The 21,498-nt window shown below is 35.6% G+C and overlaps 1 protein-coding gene across 5 annotated transcripts in view; it reads right to left on the bottom strand.

Annotated features, from left to right (window-relative positions):
- Positions 1-21,498, bottom strand: part of Mctp (multiple C2 domain and transmembrane region protein) — a 1,238,231-nt gene that overhangs the window by 734,399 nt on the left and 482,334 nt on the right. The window contains exon 1 of one of the 5 annotated variants that reach the window (XM_069826341.1): positions 16,941-16,988. The exons of the other annotated variants lie outside the window; for them this stretch is intronic. Coding sequence (XP_069682442.1) covers positions 16,941-16,959 — 19 coding nt within the window. The 5' untranslated portion in view covers positions 16,960-16,988. Of the gene's footprint in view, positions 1-16,940; positions 16,989-21,498 lie in introns of those variants that run through there. 5 annotated transcript variants of the gene reach the window in all.

Below are 21,498 nucleotides of genomic sequence, written 5' to 3' on the forward strand. Positions count from 1 at the left end.
AATTAATACAAGAGGGTGGAAGTGCATTATATAGCGAAATTTATAAACTTGTACTTGCTATTTGTGAAAATGAAATTGTACCAGAACAATGGAAGGAGTCCATAATTGTACCTATTTTTAAAAAGGTGGACAAAACCAACTGTGATAACTTTCGAGGAATATCACTTTTGTTGACGTCGTACAAAATTTTGTCCAATATCCTTTTGAGAAGATTAACTCCGTACATAGATGAAATTATTGGGGATCATCAGTGCGGTTTTCGGCGTAACAGATCGACTATTGATCAGATTTTTTGTATTCGACAGATAATGGAGAAAAAATGGGAGTATAAGGGTACAGTACATCAGTTATTCATAGACTTCAAAAAGGCATATGACTCGGTTAAGAGCGAAGTATTATATGACATTCTTATTGAATTTGGTATTCCCAAGAAAATAGTTCGATTAATTAAAATGTGTCTCAGTGAAACATACAGCAGAGTCCGTATAGGTCAGTTTCTATCTGTTGTTTTTCCAATTCACTGCGGGCTAAAGCAGGGAGATGCACTATCACCTTTACTTTTTAACTTCGCTTTAGAATATGCCATTAGGAAAGTTCAGGATAACAGGCAGGGTTTGGAATTGAACGGGTTACATCAGCTTCTTGTCTATGCGGATGACGTGAATATGTTAGGAGAAAATACACAAACGATTAGGGAAAACACGGAAATTTTACTTGAAGCAAGTAAAGCGATCGGTTTGGAAGTAAATCCCGAAAAGACAAAGTATATGATTATGTCTCGTGACCAGAATATTGTACGAAATGGAAATATAAAAATTGGAGATTTATCCTTCGAAGGGGTGGAAAAATTGAAATATCTTGGAGCAACAGTAACAAATATAAATGACACTCGGGAGGAAATTAAACGCAGAATAAATATGGGAAATGTGTGGTATTATTCGGTTAAGGAGCTCTTATCATCCAGTCTGGTGTCCAAAAATCTGAAAGTTAGAATTTATAAAACAGTTATATTACCGGTTGTTCTGTATGGTTGTGAAACTTGGACTCTCACTCTGAGAGAGGAACATAAGTTAAGGGTGTTTGAGAATAAGGTGCTTAGGAAAATATTTGGGGCTAAGCGGGATGAAGTTACAGGAGAATGGAGAAAGTTACACAACACAGAACTGCACGCATTGTATTCTCACCTGACATAATTAGGAACATTAAATCCAGACGTTTGAGATGGGCAGGGCATGTAGCAATATGGGCGAATCCAGAAATGCATATAGAGTGTTAGTTGGGAGACCGGAGGGAAAAAGACCTTTAGGGAGGCCGAGACGTAGATGGGAGGATAATATTACAATGGATTTGTGGGAGGTGGGATATGATGATAGAGGCTGGATTAATCTTGCACAGGATAGGGACCAATGGCGGGCTTATGTGAGGGCGACAAGGAACCTTCGGGTTCCTTTAAAGCCATTTGTAAGTAAGTAATAATATTAATAATAATAATAATAATAATAATAATAATAATAATAATAATAATAATAATAATAATAATAATAATAATAACAATGATAATAATAGTAAGAGAAAAATTTAGATGCGTTTAGTTACATTTAATTCTAGAAGTTAAACAACTGAAATTTAGTATTAAATAAGATAATTTGAACCAAAGGAATAATTAAGAAAAATCGATATATTAAAAATAAATATTCTACAAAAGTCATATTTGAAGAAAGATCATAATGTAGAGACGAAAATCAGTCTTCTCGACAATTGGGTTTTGAAAGTAACCAATCGTCGTTGTTCCTGCAATAACTCCTATGTGGAAAAAATATTCTTTTTCATTAGGAACGAAAACACATTTATTCATTCTATGGTAGTGGCACATAGGAGATTGTGAATTCTTACATTTTCGAAAGAAATAAATATAATTACATATAGGAGATATTATTAGGTTCTATATCACTATTTAAGTTATTTAATAGCGCACAAATCTGAAAATCGATAAATATGTCACACAGGAGTTATTGCAGGAACAATGACGCAATGTCTAGGACCCCATTGCACTATGTGTACTATAATAAGCTCTTTTTACTATTTACGTTCTCATGAAGAATGTGGACTTACAATGGTGAAACACAGGGGTATTTACAGTATTATACACTATTTACAAAATAAGTATTGAATAAAATACCTTGCATTACAGTACACAACACTGTACACCTACATAATAATGTAAATAATGTTTGATCAATGTATGCATACATTCTTTATTATAATGTAAATAATAAAAAATAGCATATCGTCGTTGTTCCTGCAATAACTCCTATGTGCAAAATATAAAATTTTTCAGTAGGAAGATAAAAAACATTTATTCATACTATGGCAGCTGTACATAGGAGACTGTGAATTCTTATATTTTCGAAACGAAGAAATATATTACATATAGAAGATTTTATTATTTGCTGTATCATTATTTAAGTTATTTAATAGAACAAAAATCTAAAAATCGATAAATACATATGTCACATAGGAGCTATTGGAGGAACAACGATGATATTCTAGTGTAGGTACATGGTGTAAATAATTTGATTTGTAAATATGACTGTAATTGTTAAAGTGATCCATGTTTTGTTCTGCCCAACTTTTCGAAATAAGAGTCGCAAGAGCCGGCGGTCAAGTAGTTCGCTTGCTAGATGCACATGCGTCGTCCACTTAAAGACTCCAGTAATACTTAAGTAATCTTGTAGTATTCTAGGATAAAGTACGGTGACTAGTGATTACATATTTAATTATTTAAGTGGAACTATGTTTTTGCAATATTTAAACAAAGATCATGACTAGTAGCAGACAATTTACGAGTTGTATTAAGAGTGGCATTTTGTGACGTATTTCCCTAGGTTGTTGTAGCACAGTAAAAATAAAAGTGAAATAAATTATAATCTTCCCATCTATAATCAGATACTTGTGTTAAGAGTCCGCCATTGGGATCCGAACGGAGTGCTCTATACTCCTCGATTGATATTACATCTTGTGTAATGCGGCTTGCGTTCAGTGATGTCATCGTGAGTACAAATTTGCCGACGGGTGCCATACAGTAATCTCAATAAAGAACATGTTAAAAATGTGATTATGATTGGTAACCATTTACCAGCAGAAGAAATTTGTGTGCATTCAGGCTGCAGCCTTGAAACAGTAATATTAAGACTTGGAAAATGCGAAAGTGTTTTCTGAGTGCTAAGTATGCTCGATGGCGGACAACCGGAGAATGATGAACTTCTGGCTAGAGACCATTTAGATTCACATGTTTGGAAAAAGTGATCACATTGAATGAGACGTGGATTTCTCGTATCATATGAATGACGCAATAAGTTATTCAGCAGAATCCTCGATATAGGCTCTAAGCCATGGGTTTCAAACGCCTATAGAATGAGGAGATATTGCACGTCAAACATGCTCTGATCAATAACTTTCCATATAAAATAGGAAAAACGACCTTAAAGAATATGCGCTGCGGGTTGCTAACCCCAGGGATTACTTCGTACGAGTTACAATTGGATATCTATGCTCAAAAACCAGTTGTCGTCAGCACTCACTGAAATGTGCAATGGGTACGCGGTGCCGTCCCGTTTGCACTGTCGTGCAACAGGGAGAGATAGAGAGCATACCCGCTACCAGCTACGAGAGCACTATAGTGCACTGCGTTTTCCGCGGATAAGAGAGGCTAACCCCAGCGTGCTCTGTGCTGACGACCCCTGCTCTAAACTATAGAAATTGCTCTGTAATGTAAATTCTACAGTTGTGTCCTACGAATATAAAATTGACTTATAGGCTTTTGCTGACACTAATAAATTAAGTGAGAGCTGGTGTGTCAGCAGAAGGACGTTCTGCTTCACGACGCCGCGTCGGTATAGTCAGCAGCTCTCCGTGAAACGTTCAACAAAGCAAACCCGGACAAGTTGATTTAGCAACGATATTTGTTCCGTAAAAATGGTGTACACTTCAAGCTATTACGTACGCTATTACAACTCTCTTCAACAGTAAGCACCCCGAGATGACCTTAAGATTAGACAAAAGAAGTATTTACATAAATTATATTTTTTATTTAGTCTCCGCCGTTATGAGTCCATGGATAATGCTTACGTCTTCCCCTATCTACTTTATTTGCTCAAAAGGGAATCTCATTTTGCTCAAGTGAGGTAAATTCTTTTCCCATATTTTATTGGTTCTCGTATATTCTCGTATTTAAATGCAAATTATATTCTTGTCATTAGTATTCTCTTATGTTTTTTGTTTAGTCAACTGTCCGAAAACATGTTTCAATCTAACAAGTGACACCAATAAGACCTCACTCATGATGCAACTAGGCCAGGAGATAATTGGGTAGAGTGGCCAGTTCTTTCCCCTATTCATTGCATAAATCGCCGATTAGCTACATATTTCACTAATCAGACTTCAGATGTATACAAACAATTGTTCTTCTTCTGACACAACGATGGTAGCTACATTCGGCACTAGTGTCTCATAAAAAAATTACAGCTTATTTCTCCTTGTCATCATTTATCATCAGAATAATGAATTTCATTATACAAATGTATTTACATCTCGCACTACACACTAGAGAAGAACAACGATCGAGAAAGCGAGACTAACAGCGCCCGCAAAGACGAAAACCCGCAAGACAGTGTTGTATTAAGTTGCGTCTTTGACGTAAAGACTGGTTGTGAGTGTTCCGAGACTCGAGATTGATCACTCCCGAAGTCCCGAAGTCAAGCAGCCTTGAATCGCCACAGTTGTTTATACCTGACTGAACTTTTATCTACTTTGGCAACTGTTATATATGTATAAACAATCAAGACGTAGCCTATTTGAAACATCATCTCTACTTTCAGTGTATAATAATCCGTTCCCCAGTCTTTATTTAATTACTAGACCCTTATTAAAAGGGTAGGAATTTTCTTTTCATATGTTTAAGATCAAGTATGCAATCTGAAGTAAAAAGATATTAATGTGTGACTAGTTGCAGGAAATGGGACCTAAAATCGGATTTTTTTTGGGGGGAGGGGGGAGTTTCAAAAAGAGGATGACATACTGAGCACTTAAAAAAATCATGGTTCTAGGTGCTATATTTTTTAATATATTACTGATTGAATATTGATATCACATTATGTACTTTTCGAGAAAAATGCAGTTAAAGTTTTAATTTGTTTTCTTAGCAACTAAAATAAAGATTTAGGTATTTAAGAAGCACTGTGTGAAACTACGTGTTAATTTAGTGTGTAAAAAAGCCTACAGGTAGCGCAAGATGTCAAAACATAGAAATTCAGTTTTTACACCGCAAATTCGTTACTTTTTTCTCCTGTGAAACGTCCTTTTACGCCTTTAGGTACCTTTTCGCGCAACGGGTCACATGTTATGTTTCATGTTTCTTAGAAATGCAAATTTATTTGAAAATTCTTTTTTATTATTTATATAACTATAGGTAATATTATATAATAGAACCAGAACATTTTAATAACTAAGACACTGTTATATTTTGTATTTTGTCTCATTTAATCATTTATAATGTTATTTACTTCATTGATGTATGTTATTGAAGTTACGAAATATTTCCACGCCGACCAAATGCTATTTCGAGAATGATGAGCGAGACTCGAAGCGCACGAGAATGACGAGACGACACTCGAAAGACAAATGTAACGAACACAGCGAGCGAGAGCGGCAGTTACGTTTGTTCATCTCTACTACAAACCCATTCTCGTACGCTAGAGGCCGATCATAATACTGAAACGATGTTAGGATAAATCGAAACACTCGTAGAAAATTTGCTGTTTAACTGCTTAGTTCACTGCAAAATTCACTGAACTTATTGAGGATTTAATTCTCGTGCTTGTGATAACGCTATAAATTAACAATAGACAATTTTAAGAGTACCGAAACATCGTGTCAGAACAGAGCGATATCATCGTTGAAGACAACATAAACGTAATAAAAAACAGTCAACCATGTCCTAGAGGAAAGGATATAAATATTTACTTTTTTGCCAGTAATCGAACTATTATCCACTGTCTTTGTAACGATAAACGCTACTGCTTGAACTATAGAATACTTACTTCTACATCAGAAGGAATATTGAATGGAAAACAGCTCGGCTATTTGTTACGTTCAGTAGTATCGCATTTTCGTACGACTAGATCCACTTTAAGTTCTATCTCGTGAGCCATCTGCACATACACGAGGCCCTTATTGCAGCAATAAGAAACAGAAGACTCGTCCCTGCCTGCTATTCCCTGGGGCGCGCCTCAGCTGACGAGGAGCAAGAGTGCAGGTCTCCTGGTAGCTCGATTACCCGCGTATTACTTTCGTAGTGTTACCATTCCCACTAACTGCAGCTGTCATCAATGCATTAAGACTCGCCATAATTACGGAAAGATAATTACAGCGAACTTCTATTCCAATTACGATCTGAGATGCACAATTAGGGGCCGTAAATTAACTCACCGGAGGTACATATCAGTTCACTCTTTGCTAAATTGCGTCAAATTCTAAGAAAAAAGTTCTTTTTTTTCATTTCTCACTTTTATAATCTTCTTTCATTGATCTTTTTTACTCCATTTTAAGTTATTCTTTTATTACATCTTTTTATTGCTCTTCGTCTCCTATTTTTGTCCTGTTATTTTTATACCTTCTTTTCTACTTTTCCACCTTCTTTAGTTACAATTATTTTCCTTTAATATTTTTCTTATTCTTATACCCTTCAGTTATATTCTGGGATGCATATGTGTCACTGTTCTAGGTAGAATTTATGAGAAACTCTACGAGGGAGGATTGAAAATTAACGCACTTTTTTTTACGAAATATTATTTTCGTCCGGACGTTCAAAGTTGGCAGATAGTTTGAATCTTGCTCTACAGACAGCAATGGCTCGACCAGGAGTCTCCCTGGCGGAACGAGTGGTAACTACTAAGTAGAGATGGCGAGTTTGCTAGCAACGTCTATGTGTGAAGAGCAGATCGAACATTGACAAATTTGCGTCATGCCATTCAACACAAACGTCCTAAATGCCAGACTTCTTCACGACAATGCTCGTCCCCATATTGTGGCTTCTGTTGGTGGAAAATTTGAGAAATTTGGCTGGGAGTGCTCATTAATCACCCTACAGTCCAGACTTCGCACCGCCAGACTTTCACTTTCATTCCTAGGAGGTCAACGCTTCGGTTCGGACGAAGAAGTGAAATCGATCGTCCGCAGGTGGCTATGCTCCCAGAAAACGGAGTTCTATGAAGGTATACTGAAATTGATGTCACGATGGAAGAAAAGTGTCGAGAGACTTGGTTCGTAGGTAGAAAAATAGATAAAACCTTTAGATTTTTTGTGTATTATTCCTTTTCTTTATCTATCAAACATTTCGCAAAAATAAATTGTTGTGCGTTACATTCCGATCCTTCCTCGTAAACAATTTTAGCATAATATGGAGCTCAAAATGTCTCTGATAGAAAGGAAAATAATATAATGCTAATCATTTTTACTAAGAACTCAGTAGTGGTATTACCGAGTTTTTTACTTCCGATTTATTTTTAAATGGAATATCCAATATATTATTCTATTTTCGAATAATGCTTATTAAAGGCTTTTCAAAAAGTACCTTCACTAGATACTTCTGTAGAGAGTTATTGTTACTAAATCAAGAAAACAGAAAAATGTAGGACAAACGAATAATTAATACGAGTAAAACGCTTCTTTTGTTTACTGATATTTCACTATTCTTTGTTTACATCCATGGAATCATGTTTATTAAAACAGAAACATCTGCTGGGTGTTCATTTCAAAGTGTGGCATGATGTCACTGTTGTGAGTCAGCGATTTGAAGCGAGTTTCAGCTTTTATGTCAGAGAAGTTGCCTACTGATCAAGGCGTCCTATCTGAACTTGAGAACGTGTACGGTATAACTTGAACGTCGTAGCAACAGATGGCGGCCTGTACGGTCTGTGAGCTACCATAACCTCTTTCGAACTGTGTTTTGCGCGGCCAAGTCGTACGCAGAGTATTTGTTATCATCGGTTGCGTATGGCAACATTCCACAACACAAATAAAATGCTCCATGTCCAAGTTGACCGTCGAAGTTAATGTCAACAATTACGTAAGTAATCGTATTAACCCCCTCCCCATATCCCGACAGTAAGAAAAGAACTCACCTCAGTACGTACGTGTTTCCAAGTAGTTCACATTCCTGCCACTACCGGCGTTATCGTACGTATCGGTACGTACTCTTCAGAATGAACGCCGTACTTGATAGGCAACTTCTCTGGCACACAGGTAATACGCCTTTGCGGAAGTGTAGGAAGATTGAATTCTCTAGGCTCATCGGCTAGCCATATGACGGCATACGGCGAGCCATGACACACTTTGAACTGAAGACGCAGTATTTAAGGGATTGAATGTGACATATAGCGCGTTAAGTAATTCTATCTGATGTTGAGCGAAAGGGAAAGAACTCTAATTTTAATTATGGATGGCTGTTTGAGACAGACAACGATCTAATCGAGAGGCGGCGAATTTATTTAATGATATGTATTCGGATCGCAATCCAATTCCACATACAACATTGACGAGAATCGTAAGGAAATTTACTCAAACTGAAAGCGTAAAGGACTTACCAAGATCAGGTTGCCCGAAAAGTGCAACTCATGAGAATATTTCAATGGATGTTTTCCTCCGTGTGCAAGAAAATCCAAAATTTTCTACTACAAATTTTACGTTAGATATCAATATAAGCTAAAGTTTCATGATAAAAATCCTTAAAAGTACCAACATCCTTATAGAATTAAACTTTTGCAGAAAATTTCATAGGACGATCCCGATTTAAGAACGTAGTTTTGTAAATTAATGATGGAGCGCATGACAACAATCCAGTTTTTCTTAGACAAATTATTGTCTTGTCAAATGAAGCCACATTATGCCTGAATGGATTTTTCAACAAACACAACTGCCGATACTAGTCAGACGTAAATCCATAACGGATGGATGAGAACCACAAACAGTAAACACAAAAATTTTAAATTTGGGCTGTATTTTAGGTGATAATTTCTTCTTTAGAGAAACGCTAAACGCTAATAGTATAAATACTTTGATTTGCTTCAATATCACGTAGTACCGGCTATCGAAAACTTGTTTCCACATCCAGTCACTCGTGGGCTACTCAGAGATGACTTCTATGTCCAACAAGATGAAGCTCCAACTCACTATGACAGAATGTTCGTCAGCACTTAGACCAGGTTTTCCCCACAACGATGGATTGGTAGAAGAGTCTACACATAGAGTGGCCAACAAGATCCCCAGATTTATCGCCTTTGGGCTTCGTTTTGTGGGCTCATTTGAAATCACTAGTAATTTATATAGAGAAGGTACCAACAACTTGGAAGATCTGGAGTATCGAGTAATGGAAGCGGTGCAAGATATTTCTAAAGCTACATGCACGCACGCACGCAAATACACATACATATACAAAAAGAGAAATTTAATTGCTGCGAAGAGTAAAGTTTTGTACTATAGACTTAACAACGATAATAGAACAACACATACAAATGTATATTTATAATAAAGAGAGATAATTATTAGGCATATAAAGTTATTGAATGATATAGGGGCATAGAATACAATACCATTTATTCTATTCAACTGTAAGGGACGTGAGATCAAAGAATAAAGTTGAAACAGATAGAATCACCCATTCATTAAATGCTTAAACAAAGTTGTTACATTTCTTGGGAAAGGTTTGGTATAATTCCGACTACAAAGTCAACCTGTAGGAGTGAAATCATATACTCAGAATTATAAGGGATGCTTCGACATCCACTGCGGCTCCTTTCATCACGATATGTCTTTAAGGAACATTTTGACACAGGAAATTGATTTTACTATAACAGAAACTGACAGAACCAAACTAAGAGGAACTGCCTTCAACTCTTTTTTCTCTTTCATTTTTGAGATCTCTCATAACAGAGAGCAGTTTCCAACTCATTTGAGGTTCGATAACACGTAAGAGGAGAACACAGGAAAGGCGATATGGAAGGAGATGTGACCTCTTGAATACAATGTACAACTTCGAATTGAATTTTTAGAAGTTTGTAAAACTACTTTCATAAGAATCGTTACAATTCTGTGTTGCTAAGTTCTGAAGTCAGAGAAAGTTTCCAAGTTATATACAATATGTGAGATGATATGGATGATATAATTTTTATATATAACATAGCAATGCAGCTACAGTTCTTCAATATTATGCATAACATTTTATATCTGTACATTATTTTAGATACAATTACCACAAGTCAACTTTTGAACAGTTCATTTTATTATTAAATTATTATTGTATTTCATTTCACAACAGAGACTAAATGTATAAGATATTGCACGTAAAGCCTGATGATGCCCGAAGGGCGAAAACGTTCGCTGTCCAATTTTAAATTGTATTGAATATAATGATCACTTACATAAATAAGTGTCATTAACCTTTGTATTTGATATTTCATGTAGACTGAATAAATGAAACAATATTATATTGTATTATATTATATCTTATATGAGATAATGAATGCATTAGATCTGTTCATCTTCAAGTTTTCAGAACATAAAAAGAATCTGATTGTGTAATTTTGAACATCACTTCATACTTATTATTCATCTTAAGTGGGCAATAAGTTGCAAGCTATGTAACTACTGTTTTCGACTTTATTTAGCGATCCGAAATTAAAGACAACTAGTATAATTTCAACAATTGACAACTTGAGCAGCAGGAGTAGTATTAGTAGTAGCAGTAGTAGGCCTAGTAGTAGTAGTAACAATGATAGCAATGTACCATTTCACCATATAAGGCAGTGATGTCAAAGCAAGCGCATTTTTCTGACGACGTCGTGCGCGGGCAGCAAGCGCTAAGTATGGAAAGAGGAAGGGTTGTGTATATGAATAAGCAACCTGTTGGATTAAGAAAACAGTGGTGCACCAACTTCAAACGGAACGTGAAATTTTATGTCGTTATTTTTATATGGGTTCTTTCTGTTTAATATTATCTATATTGTCTGTAAAACAAAAGTACTAACACTGTTTTCTTAATATTTCACTTGTGTTTTAAATCTTAATAACATAATAGAGAGTTAAGAAGGAATATTCACTTAAATTCCATAGTAGTATAATATTATACTGTATTAAGTGGATGAAACACATCATTCATAAAGAAAGTGATATTCCAAAGAAAGAGATTGAGTATGACATGATAAGTTGGAATTTATATTGATGGTATCTTTAGCATTATAAAAGTAATCAATAAACTAACAATATTACAGTACAAAGCAAAGTTACCTAGGTACACTATCTGTTTTAAGTGTAACTAATATTACATAACAAAACTCTTATCGCATTATGCTTTTAAGGTGATATTTGTGAGCAACTTCCTATCATCAGAATATTAAATTATTTTCTCGAAATCTGCTGAAGCTATAGAGCTGACATTTTTACAACACATGGGCACGTATCTTTTGCTTATGATGTAACAGTAGTTTCTTTGTTAATTAATTTCCTTACAAATAATTTCCATGCGAATATTTTCAACATTTTCAATACACTATCTTCAGTAATAGGTATATACGGTATATTATATTTACGAAAACATTCTGTAAGGCTACTAAATAAATAAGCCTATACCTGAAAATTTCACTTTTCTATACGAAAAGTTGAGAAAATATTTCTTTTGAATAAAAAAAATCAAACTTGTGAAAAATGAGCATTAAAATTAAAACTTACATTATTATAATGCACTTATACTTCTCAGGTAAATCTAAAAATTAACATAGAATACATTTTTAATAAGTTCTCTTCCCTTTATTGAATCAGTGCCGGCCATCCCTGAATAGCTCGACCAAGCGGCATATACCACCTCTTTCGTATGTCTCTTTCCTTTCCGCTGTAAAGCGCTCAGGCTCCCCTGGGCTGTAAAGCGCGCGCTTGCTCCTGTGGGCATCAATTGACATGCCTGATATAAGGTAAGGCCATGTAGATCAATAAGATCAATTACTGTTTTACGAAGAACTGTCAAATATTGGCGATAAACGGTAGCATCTACCTCATCCGCATGTTCTGGTAAATGTTAAGGCATATCAACCACTCGCTTGTGGTCAGTTGTAGTGGATACATGGAGGAAAAAAGCTGTGCGTCCCAACCTGATTGTGTTGTACAATGCGTTAAGTGCGTTTTTGTTTAAAACTCCTTATATATTTAATGAAAAATTAAGTGTGTGATGTATATCAGTACAGTATATTTTACCTATTTCCAAGATCTCAAAATAGTTTTTAATGTAATTTAAATTAGGACTGTTTTACGTTATTAAATAAAATTAGGTTGAGAAACCTTTATAATCCAGTCTCCTGTAAAAAAAATCTGAAAGTTAGAATTTATAAAACAGTTATATTACCGGTTGTTCTTTATGGTTTTGAAACTTGGACTCTCACTTTGAGAGCGGAACATAGGTTAAGGGTGTTTGAGAATAAGGTGCTTAGAAAAATATTTGGGGCTAAGAGGGATGAAGTTACAGGAGAATGGAGAAAGTTACACAACGCAGAACTGCACTCATTGTATTCTTCACCTGACATAATTAGGAACATTAAATCCAGACGTTTGAGATGGGCAGGGCATGTAGCAAGTATGGGCGAATCCAGAAATGCATATAGAGTGTTAGTTGGGAGGCCGGAGGGAAAAAGACCTTTAGGGAGGCCGAGACGTAGATGGGAGGATAATATTAAATTGGATTTGAGGGAGGTGAGATATGATGATAGAGACTGGATTAATCTTGCTCAGGATAGGGACCAATGGCGGGCTTATGTGAGGGCGACAATGAACTTCCGGGTTCCTTAAAAGCCAGTAAGTAAGTAAGTAAGTAAGTAAGTAAGTAAGTAAGTAAGTAAGTAAGTAAGTAAGTTTACGTAACAAAATGAAACAAAACGTATGTAGCCCTTTAAGGCCAAGCGATGGCTTTATTAGGACCAAGACGATTCATTAAATTCTTTGCATTAATTATTTGTATTTATTTGTTTTTGTTTATTTATTAACTTAATTATTTATTTAATGATTACTTAATTAATGGATTCATTAATTTCATTTATTTATGCTGGTACTGTTTTATTTATAAAGAGAACGTAATCAGAGATATGATTTTGTGTGAAACTTGTAGCAGATATGTACATGGACAATGTGTTGGGATTACAAAAAAATACAAAATTGTACATTTTGAATCCCCAGAATGTGAAAATGATTGAATTCTGTTATAATTTGAAACGTTTTATGTTATTCATAGTCTAAAGATCATTTTCTCAGTTACTTACAGTTTTATTTATTATATTAAATAAAATAAACTTTTATTCAATCATTTGTTCCATCAATGGAAAAGTAGTCTACATCAATTCTGTTTATTTATAAAATTTGGAATTTCAGAGCTGGTCTTTTTGGAACCCCAGTTCTAATAAGGCCAATTATCCCTTTGTTGAATTATCTACATTTTTAGTAACAAATAATACAATTTAACAGTAAACCTTTAAGTTTTCCATTTTCTCATGAATAAATTTCTAATTTTATTAAATTTCAAAAAGATTCATTGAGAAAGAACCAAATGCCAGCGAAGCAAACTTTAGCATGGCCTTATTTGGTGCACTTACCTTAGATATTTAGATCAATAGTCCCGCGCCGCTCTCGTCTATTTGGAGTCTATTTTCTCCCCTTTTCTAGCAAATTAGATTAGTCTAGTTTTGGCGTGGGTAGATCTGTCTAGTAATCCGCTTAATCTGAACTTTTTCTCAACAAAGTAAGTAAGCTCGGAACAAGTGAACTGCAGGAAGGTATTAGTCTATCTGTCCGACAGATTGAGCTCAATAAAAGAAGCTCCAGCAATGAGACACGACTGAGATTGACTCTCCACGAAATAAGTAAATAATGTTCTTCAAGCGGCAAGGGAACTATACGTCAAACTTTGCTACGGAAATTGTTACCTAGAGGGCTGTTACAGCGCCTTTGGCATTAGTGAATATTGACGTAGCAGATGTTGTATTGACACATAGTATACGGCATAGAGATTCTTAGAGAAATATTCATGTTTTGCTTACAGGTTGCCATACTGACAAAAGACAGTTAATCGAATGCAAACCTCAGTCTTCTCCAATTAGTTTTATAATAGTGTCTGGGTCTGGTTCTATTGCCCAACGCAACTTTGCTTGACAACTCGTTTACTAGACACTAATTGCCAGATATTACAATTGCTCGACAACAGCACTTCCCGACCTTAAGCCAGACAATAATGAACTTCAGGTGCGTCGTGTATCAAACTAACTTGCAAAGTAACTAACATTAATTATTAAAATAATTATGATTACTTAATTATTATTATTAGACTACACATTATCAAAACTTGAAAATTAAAATGTTAAAAAATTTACAACTAACAATCCACAGAAGTAATGTAAAATTACAGTTCAGTATTGTGAGCGATTTCTCGCAAAAATTCAATATAATTATATTTCTTCTATCATTGTACAGCGCATGCATTATGTCCAGACACTCCCCCACTTTTCCTACAGAGCTGCGCACGAGATCGGTTGAATCTACTTACGAATTATAGGGAATTGCTTAGGCTTTGCCTTGAACTCGGTAGATACACGCCTGACCTTCCCTTCTACTTCTACCCCCTCCACAGAAACGTTGTTCCCCTACTGCACATCGCGAGTGTCTTGACAAAATGCAGGAGCTGTAGATGTTAAGAACTCTCTTTTCGCGATCGACATATTGCTTTTTCGGTGCCATAGCAGATATTCAGCGGATGTCTTCTGGTCTCCTTTTCACCTGAATTTCTTCTTTTCTTAATTTAAGTTATCATTATGCATACGCCAACATGCAATTTACCAACCAGGGATTCGAGTCTCAGCTTATCTTTCGTCAACAAGTAGCCATCTACAACAAGCTTGGGATGTCCTCGGTTAGATGGAACTAAATCGCAAAAAACATTAGTGAATGACATCTTGATTATTTGGTGTACAATAAATTCGACTATAAACAGCCAGCAGTCGAAATGCAAACACACAGCAGCACACTATATAAAACTGTATACACTCCCGTCCAGAGAATGAGTGTCGGGTAAAACCTCCGTACGGCGTTCGTGCTGCCGGCTAGTCGTTGCGTTGATTGAATAAGTGTCGGGCAATCGAGGCAATCGTATGTAGACGGACTGGAGACGCCGCAAATCTAGATGGACAAAATTAATAACTTCTCGTCTATCCGACAGATTTTATGAAACTTTGTTCAGAACTTACAGGTAACATATGTTTGTGCAAATCCGATTACGTTTTTATAAGAGGACCTTCTTTTACAGGGTGATTCTAAAGGTAAGGTCAACCGGTGAGGTGACATTTAGAACAGGAAAGTCCTTTCTCAGTTTTATTTATTTGCAACCGTTTCAGAGTTACACCAGGTGAAACAGTTAATTCACATCTCATGATACTTACAATAAATACTAATTTACCGTGAGTTATTTTGATCTAGGTTTGTTTACAAACCATGATTTCGGCCACTGATGGAATGACAATGGAACACACGCCGTGAAATGTTGTGATTACATATAGCGGAAGACAGAGGGGAGTCAACATTACCATCCCTCACGTCTTACAGTAGGACCTACAGTTCACTACCAACAGAGAAGCTACAGAGAATGTATCAAAATGTTTAGTAACTCGGAACAACGAGACATGGATTATGGTTATGGGTTCTGGACAGCACGGTCTCCTAACTTAATGCCTGTGGACTTCTTTGTATGAGATTTTATGAAAGAAAATGTGTACGCTACGGAGATTACAGACGGAGATCATCTGCTCCAGCGAATTAAAGCAGCTGCAACAGACATCAGACTACGAAACGGGCTGTTAGATCTTGTACACAGCGCAGTAAGAGAACGCGCCCAGGCATTTTTATGTGCAAACGGAGGACATTTTGAGCAGCTGCTCCAATGAAGTACTGTAAATTAGTAACTAGTGTAAGTCACTTTAGTTGTGACTAAATGTTTGACCTATTGTAACTCTGATAAATAAAACTGATAAAGGACTTTCTTGCTCCAAATGTCGCCCTGAATCATCTCCTCACCGTTGACCGTACCTTTTGAATCTATATACGGTGTGCATTTAGACAAAATTAATAACTTTTAAGCTATATATTTAAAAGATTTTTATGACACTTTGTACGGAAGTTACATGTAGCATATGCTCCATATTTTTTTGCACAGTTTTATAAAAACGTGTTTGGAGAGAATTTATTAATTTTGTCTGAATGTACCTCGTATAAAGGAGTAGTTTCTCTTATACAAATGTAATTAATCTGAATTTGTACAAATACGTAAATAAAATTTAGAGCTATCTTATTGTATAAGTTTCTCTTACAACATACTGCGCATGTCCAATAGACAAGACCCCTGTATATATGCTACTTGTGGACAGTCGTGCGAAATTTTTGCCTATATAAAGGTGGACTCTCATCAAGACTCGCTCCAAATTTTAATACCGGATCTGTAGGCTACACAAAAACTATAGGCTAATATAACTTCAGTACAAAGTCTCATAAAAATCTGTTAGGTAGGAGCGATGGTATTAATTTTGTCAATTTAGATTAGCGTTCTAACTCTCTCTGGTCGTCATAAGCCAATTTTTTTTATCTAAATGAGCTAAGATACTTAGAAGCCTTAGGAAAATTTTATAAACTCGAACTTAGGATCTCTAAACTATACGATCAATCATAAATGCGTACAAATTTTATTAACGAACGGAAATAGGAAGCAAATTTTCAGTATTGATAAATTATGTAACAAGTATTTCTTTAATCCAGTTGTTAAAGGTTTAAATTTAGTAACACATACAGCAGATTTTGAAAATACATACCCTGAGTAATAACTTCCATTATGAGAAATTCACCATACACGAACCACAACTAGTTAAACCGAGCGCACAAATTCAACTGATAGGACGAAAGTGGACCGACTGACAATAAAGAATTCACAAGTTTACGATGTTATCAGAGTCTTTCGGAATGGATTATAGCAATGATATTTGTACAGCCATTGCCGTTCCCAAATCCGGATGAGAAAGGAGGATTGGAACTTGTAACATATTGTAAAAAAATCTTTGTTCAGCTGCCTCGACTGATAACACCTTTGTGAGGGTTCCATTGTCAGGGTTACGACGAAGGTCCCAAGTGCAGAATCGGTATAGGAAGAGACTTCAGATATGGCGAACTGGCGGAAGATACAACCCTCCTTATGGGACTAGTATATACAGAGCGATGATGATATGCTCTGAGATGGTATCCCAATCATAATCTCACCCTACGAGAGGTTGGTACATTCTCTAGGGGACATTAACTTACTCAAAGTTTCCCAGCAAACATTTGCCGGACTGACCTACCTATGACGACCGATGCAAAGAACAGGAATAAAGGACCTGGAGTTTATATATATATATATATATATATATATATATATATATATATATATATATATATGCATATGCTATATATTTTAAATTACAAAGTGAATTGAGATTGAATTATAACATCAATTATACAAAGAAGGAGAGTTCGGCCGGCGCCGTGAATCGGGTCTCGGCATAGCTCAGATGGAAAGAGCGCTCAGCGCGCATAGCTGAGAGGTCCTAGGTTCGATTCCCGTTGCCGAAACGAATTTTTCTCCAATAATAGATATTTACATGTCGACTACTTATAGAAAGCAGTCTTGATTATTCAATGAGGTTGGCGAGGCCTCATATGTGAATATATCAATTATACTACTCCTCCTGCAATATTACATTACAATACAAGGTTGGGGAGTGTTTTTTACAAAATCCAGGAAAAGTTTGAAAAACGAGCAGAGCGAGTTTTCGATTGCCGAGATTTTGTAATGCACTTCACAAACGTGTATTGTACAACATTTTTTGCGCGATCATATTTTTAAAATTGCAAATACAATATATTTTGTATCGAAAATTTAGAGCAATATTATTCTAAAGCTTTCGCAAAACTGCACTCTAATGATAACTAATAGCAATAAGTGCACTGTAATGGGTCTATTTCAGTATAGTTTTATGTTATGAAGAATGGTTTCCCTAACAAGTTTCTGTGTGAGAATTCTAACTTTCAAGGTCTAACAACAATAGCTGTAAATGTAACAAAAAACCATGGTCGTGCAAAAAAGAATTGTTCAATGTTTAATTTGTTCGGATAAAATTTCTGCACATTTAAACAACAAAACTAAAATTCTTTAAGTAATTTATTATCACAATACACTGTTCTCTTGAATTGACTGAGCATATTGGGAATTCAATCAAGGGCTTTCCCAAAATACCTATGAAATGTTTCATATAAAACCATTTTTATTTCGAAAAGGAGGTAAAAACGATCAAAATGATATGGAACGTTTTTGTTTGAATTGTCTCAAAGAATAACCCCTTGAAATTATAGACATTACTTACAATTCGCATGGTATAAATTAAACAATGAGAACTTAGTGTGAGATGATTAAAATTTTACTATTGAAATACAAATTTTTGAATACTTTTATTAGTAGACGACCAAGAATTGTCAGTTGCAATGAAAATGATCTGCGAAAGCAATTTTTAAATTAATACCTTTAATGTGACCATCTCCATTGATAAAACAAAAGTAATGTCATTTTTGAGATCTTACCTAACCAGAACGAATTTTTTTATGTAATTATGGAACTAATGACAATACAGTACATTCAAATATATAAGCTGATCAACGAGAAGAACCGTAAAAGAGATAATTTGAATTCTTTTGTTGAATTATTATGTGGAACGCTAGGTAAAAAGGTTCAGAAAGATACATTACTAGAGTTTAGAAAGTGATGGCTTTATCAACTCTATTATTGAGATGTGAAAGGAAGATGAGAGAAGAATTGAGGCCGCCGAAATGAGGTTTTCGAGATTTGTAGCTGGCTGCACACTATTAGATAAAAAAAGAAGTGAAGACATTAGAACTGAACAAAAGGTGCACAAGATCGTGGACATAATAAGAGGATAATATCAAGATCGATGGAGGGATCGTATGTCAGAAACATCAATAATGGACGAAGTTATGCAACAATAGACCAACTGACAACTTAAAAAATTCAGATATAGTAAAACCCCTTTAAGCCGATCACTGAAATTTTTTCATAAAAGTAGTCGTCTGGAGGGGTGGTCTTCTTCAAGAGGGTTCAAAATAAAATGCTGTACAATTAAATAGATATGACTGTCTCAAATATTTAGGCTGTGGGTTGCATCAATCCAATAAAAAAATTATACTTACTTACAAACAGCTTTTAAGGAACCCGAAGGTTCATTGCCGCCCTCACATAATCCCGCCATCGGTCCCTATCCGATGTAAGATTAATCCACTCTCTATCATCATATCCCGCCTCCCTTAAATCCATTTTAATATTATCTTCCCATCTATGTCTCGGCCTCCCAAAAGGTCTGGATTCGCCTATACGTGCTACATGCCCTGCCCATCTCAAACTTCTGAATTCAATGTTCCTAATTATGTCAGGTGAAGAATACAATGCGTGCAGTTCTGCGTTGTGTGACTTTCTCCATTCTCCTGTAACTTCATCCCTCATAGTCCCAAATATTTTCCTAAGAACCTTATTCTCAAAAACCCATAATCTCTGTTCCTCTCACAAAGTGAGAGTCCAAGTTTCACAACTATACAGAACAACCGGTAATATAATTGTATTATAAATTCTAACTTTAATATTTTTTGACAGCAGACTAGATGACAAAACTTCTCAACCGAATAATAACAGGCATTTCCCATATTTATTCTGCGTTTAATTTCCTTCCGAGTATAATTTATATTTGTTATTTGTAGCTTCAAGGCATTTGAATTTTTCCACCTCTTCGAAGGATAAATCTCCAATTTTTATATTTCCATTTCGTACAATATTCTGGCCACGAGACATAATCATATACTTTGTCTTTTCGTGATTTACTTCCAAACCTGTAGCTTTATTTGCTTCAAGTAAAATTTCCGTGTTTTCCCTAATCGTTTGTGGATTTTCTCCTAACATATTCACGTCATCCACATAGACAGAAGCTGAAAAAATCCCTACAAAAATTATACTGTAACCTATATAAAAATGAACAATAATTGTGTTTTATTAAATCCTGTTAAAATACTGTAATTGGTGTTTCTGAAGCACCTGATCAGTTTTCTGTGTGAATAACTATCAGTTCTTTTTCTCCACATAGATTCGCACAAAGACCGATTGTCAATCTTTGTTTAATCAGTTTCCCACCCTTGTACTCTTCGCTCTTTACTGTGAGTGTTTTATCGGGAATAGCTTTGGAAAAAAGAGTTCTATTTCGTTCATATTGAAAATGTCATGATCACAGTAGCCACTAGTAATCTGCAGAACTCTTAATTTCCACTCGGCAACAATGTCTTAATTCACTTCAGCACTCTCTCCGCAAACCGCACAAAAAACAATGTTGTATTACACAAGAATTGCCGTTCGTTACTGGCATTGAAATTATTGGAAGAAAATTTCCGCGCTCTTTCTCGGAGAATTGGACCTCTTATAGATAGCCCTTCAGCACGTGCTCGATGGAACCATGAAAAAACAACGTTATTAACATTTTGGAATGACTGCCACCAGTAGCGGCCCGCGATTACAAAGGTTGGCAGTTCTGTATGAAAAATAGTGTACTTAGCAAACGCATGCTGTTTATTGCATCTAAATCGCTTGGATAACGCGTGTAATACAGCCCCTTCTCGAAGTTGACTGTGCATCCGAAATTGTACTCCAATAATCCGCGCGACCTGCCTACACCATGCGCTACACCTCTCCCACCTGGTGCAACTAGTCACGTATAATAGCGGAGATGTGCCCCACATGTTGATACGTGAATGAACAACCATCAGGAACTTTCTATCCTTCGAACGCTTTTAACTCCTACCGAATTTCGTTACGCCAACTTTTCTAGCCTACACCCGTACCGGCTGCCGGAATTATAAAACAGTGAGCTGGGAGTTCTTACAGATTTGCAATAAAGTATCGTAACTTGACCAGTTTTTGAACATGTTTGTTGCATTATTAAATTTAATTCTTTGGCATAGTAGCGCAAGAAATGAGCTGTGGGACACAATACAAATTCTCAGTGTTTCCCACTCATTACGTTAGCCCCGCCATTAACCAGCACAATTAATTTATGACTGAATTTCCGTTAAGCCTACATTCCATTAAGATAGTTTGCACAAAATTTTCAGCGTCTTGTTTTGGTGGCAGTGAAGAGAAATTGCCAATAATTCTATTGTTATCCAGCAATTTTGAATTGTTTTCGTAGTTATTTTGAATTGTGACGAGCTCTATAAATGATCTTTGAAAGTTTAATCTAAATGTGGAGTAAAATCAATCAAACCTCGAAATATACCGCCTCTATTCCA

Source organism: Periplaneta americana, chromosome 5, assembly GCF_040183065.1.
Source record: "Periplaneta americana isolate PAMFEO1 chromosome 5, P.americana_PAMFEO1_priV1, whole genome shotgun sequence".
In the NCBI taxonomy this organism is placed as follows: Eukaryota; Metazoa; Arthropoda; class Insecta; order Blattodea; family Blattidae; genus Periplaneta; species Periplaneta americana.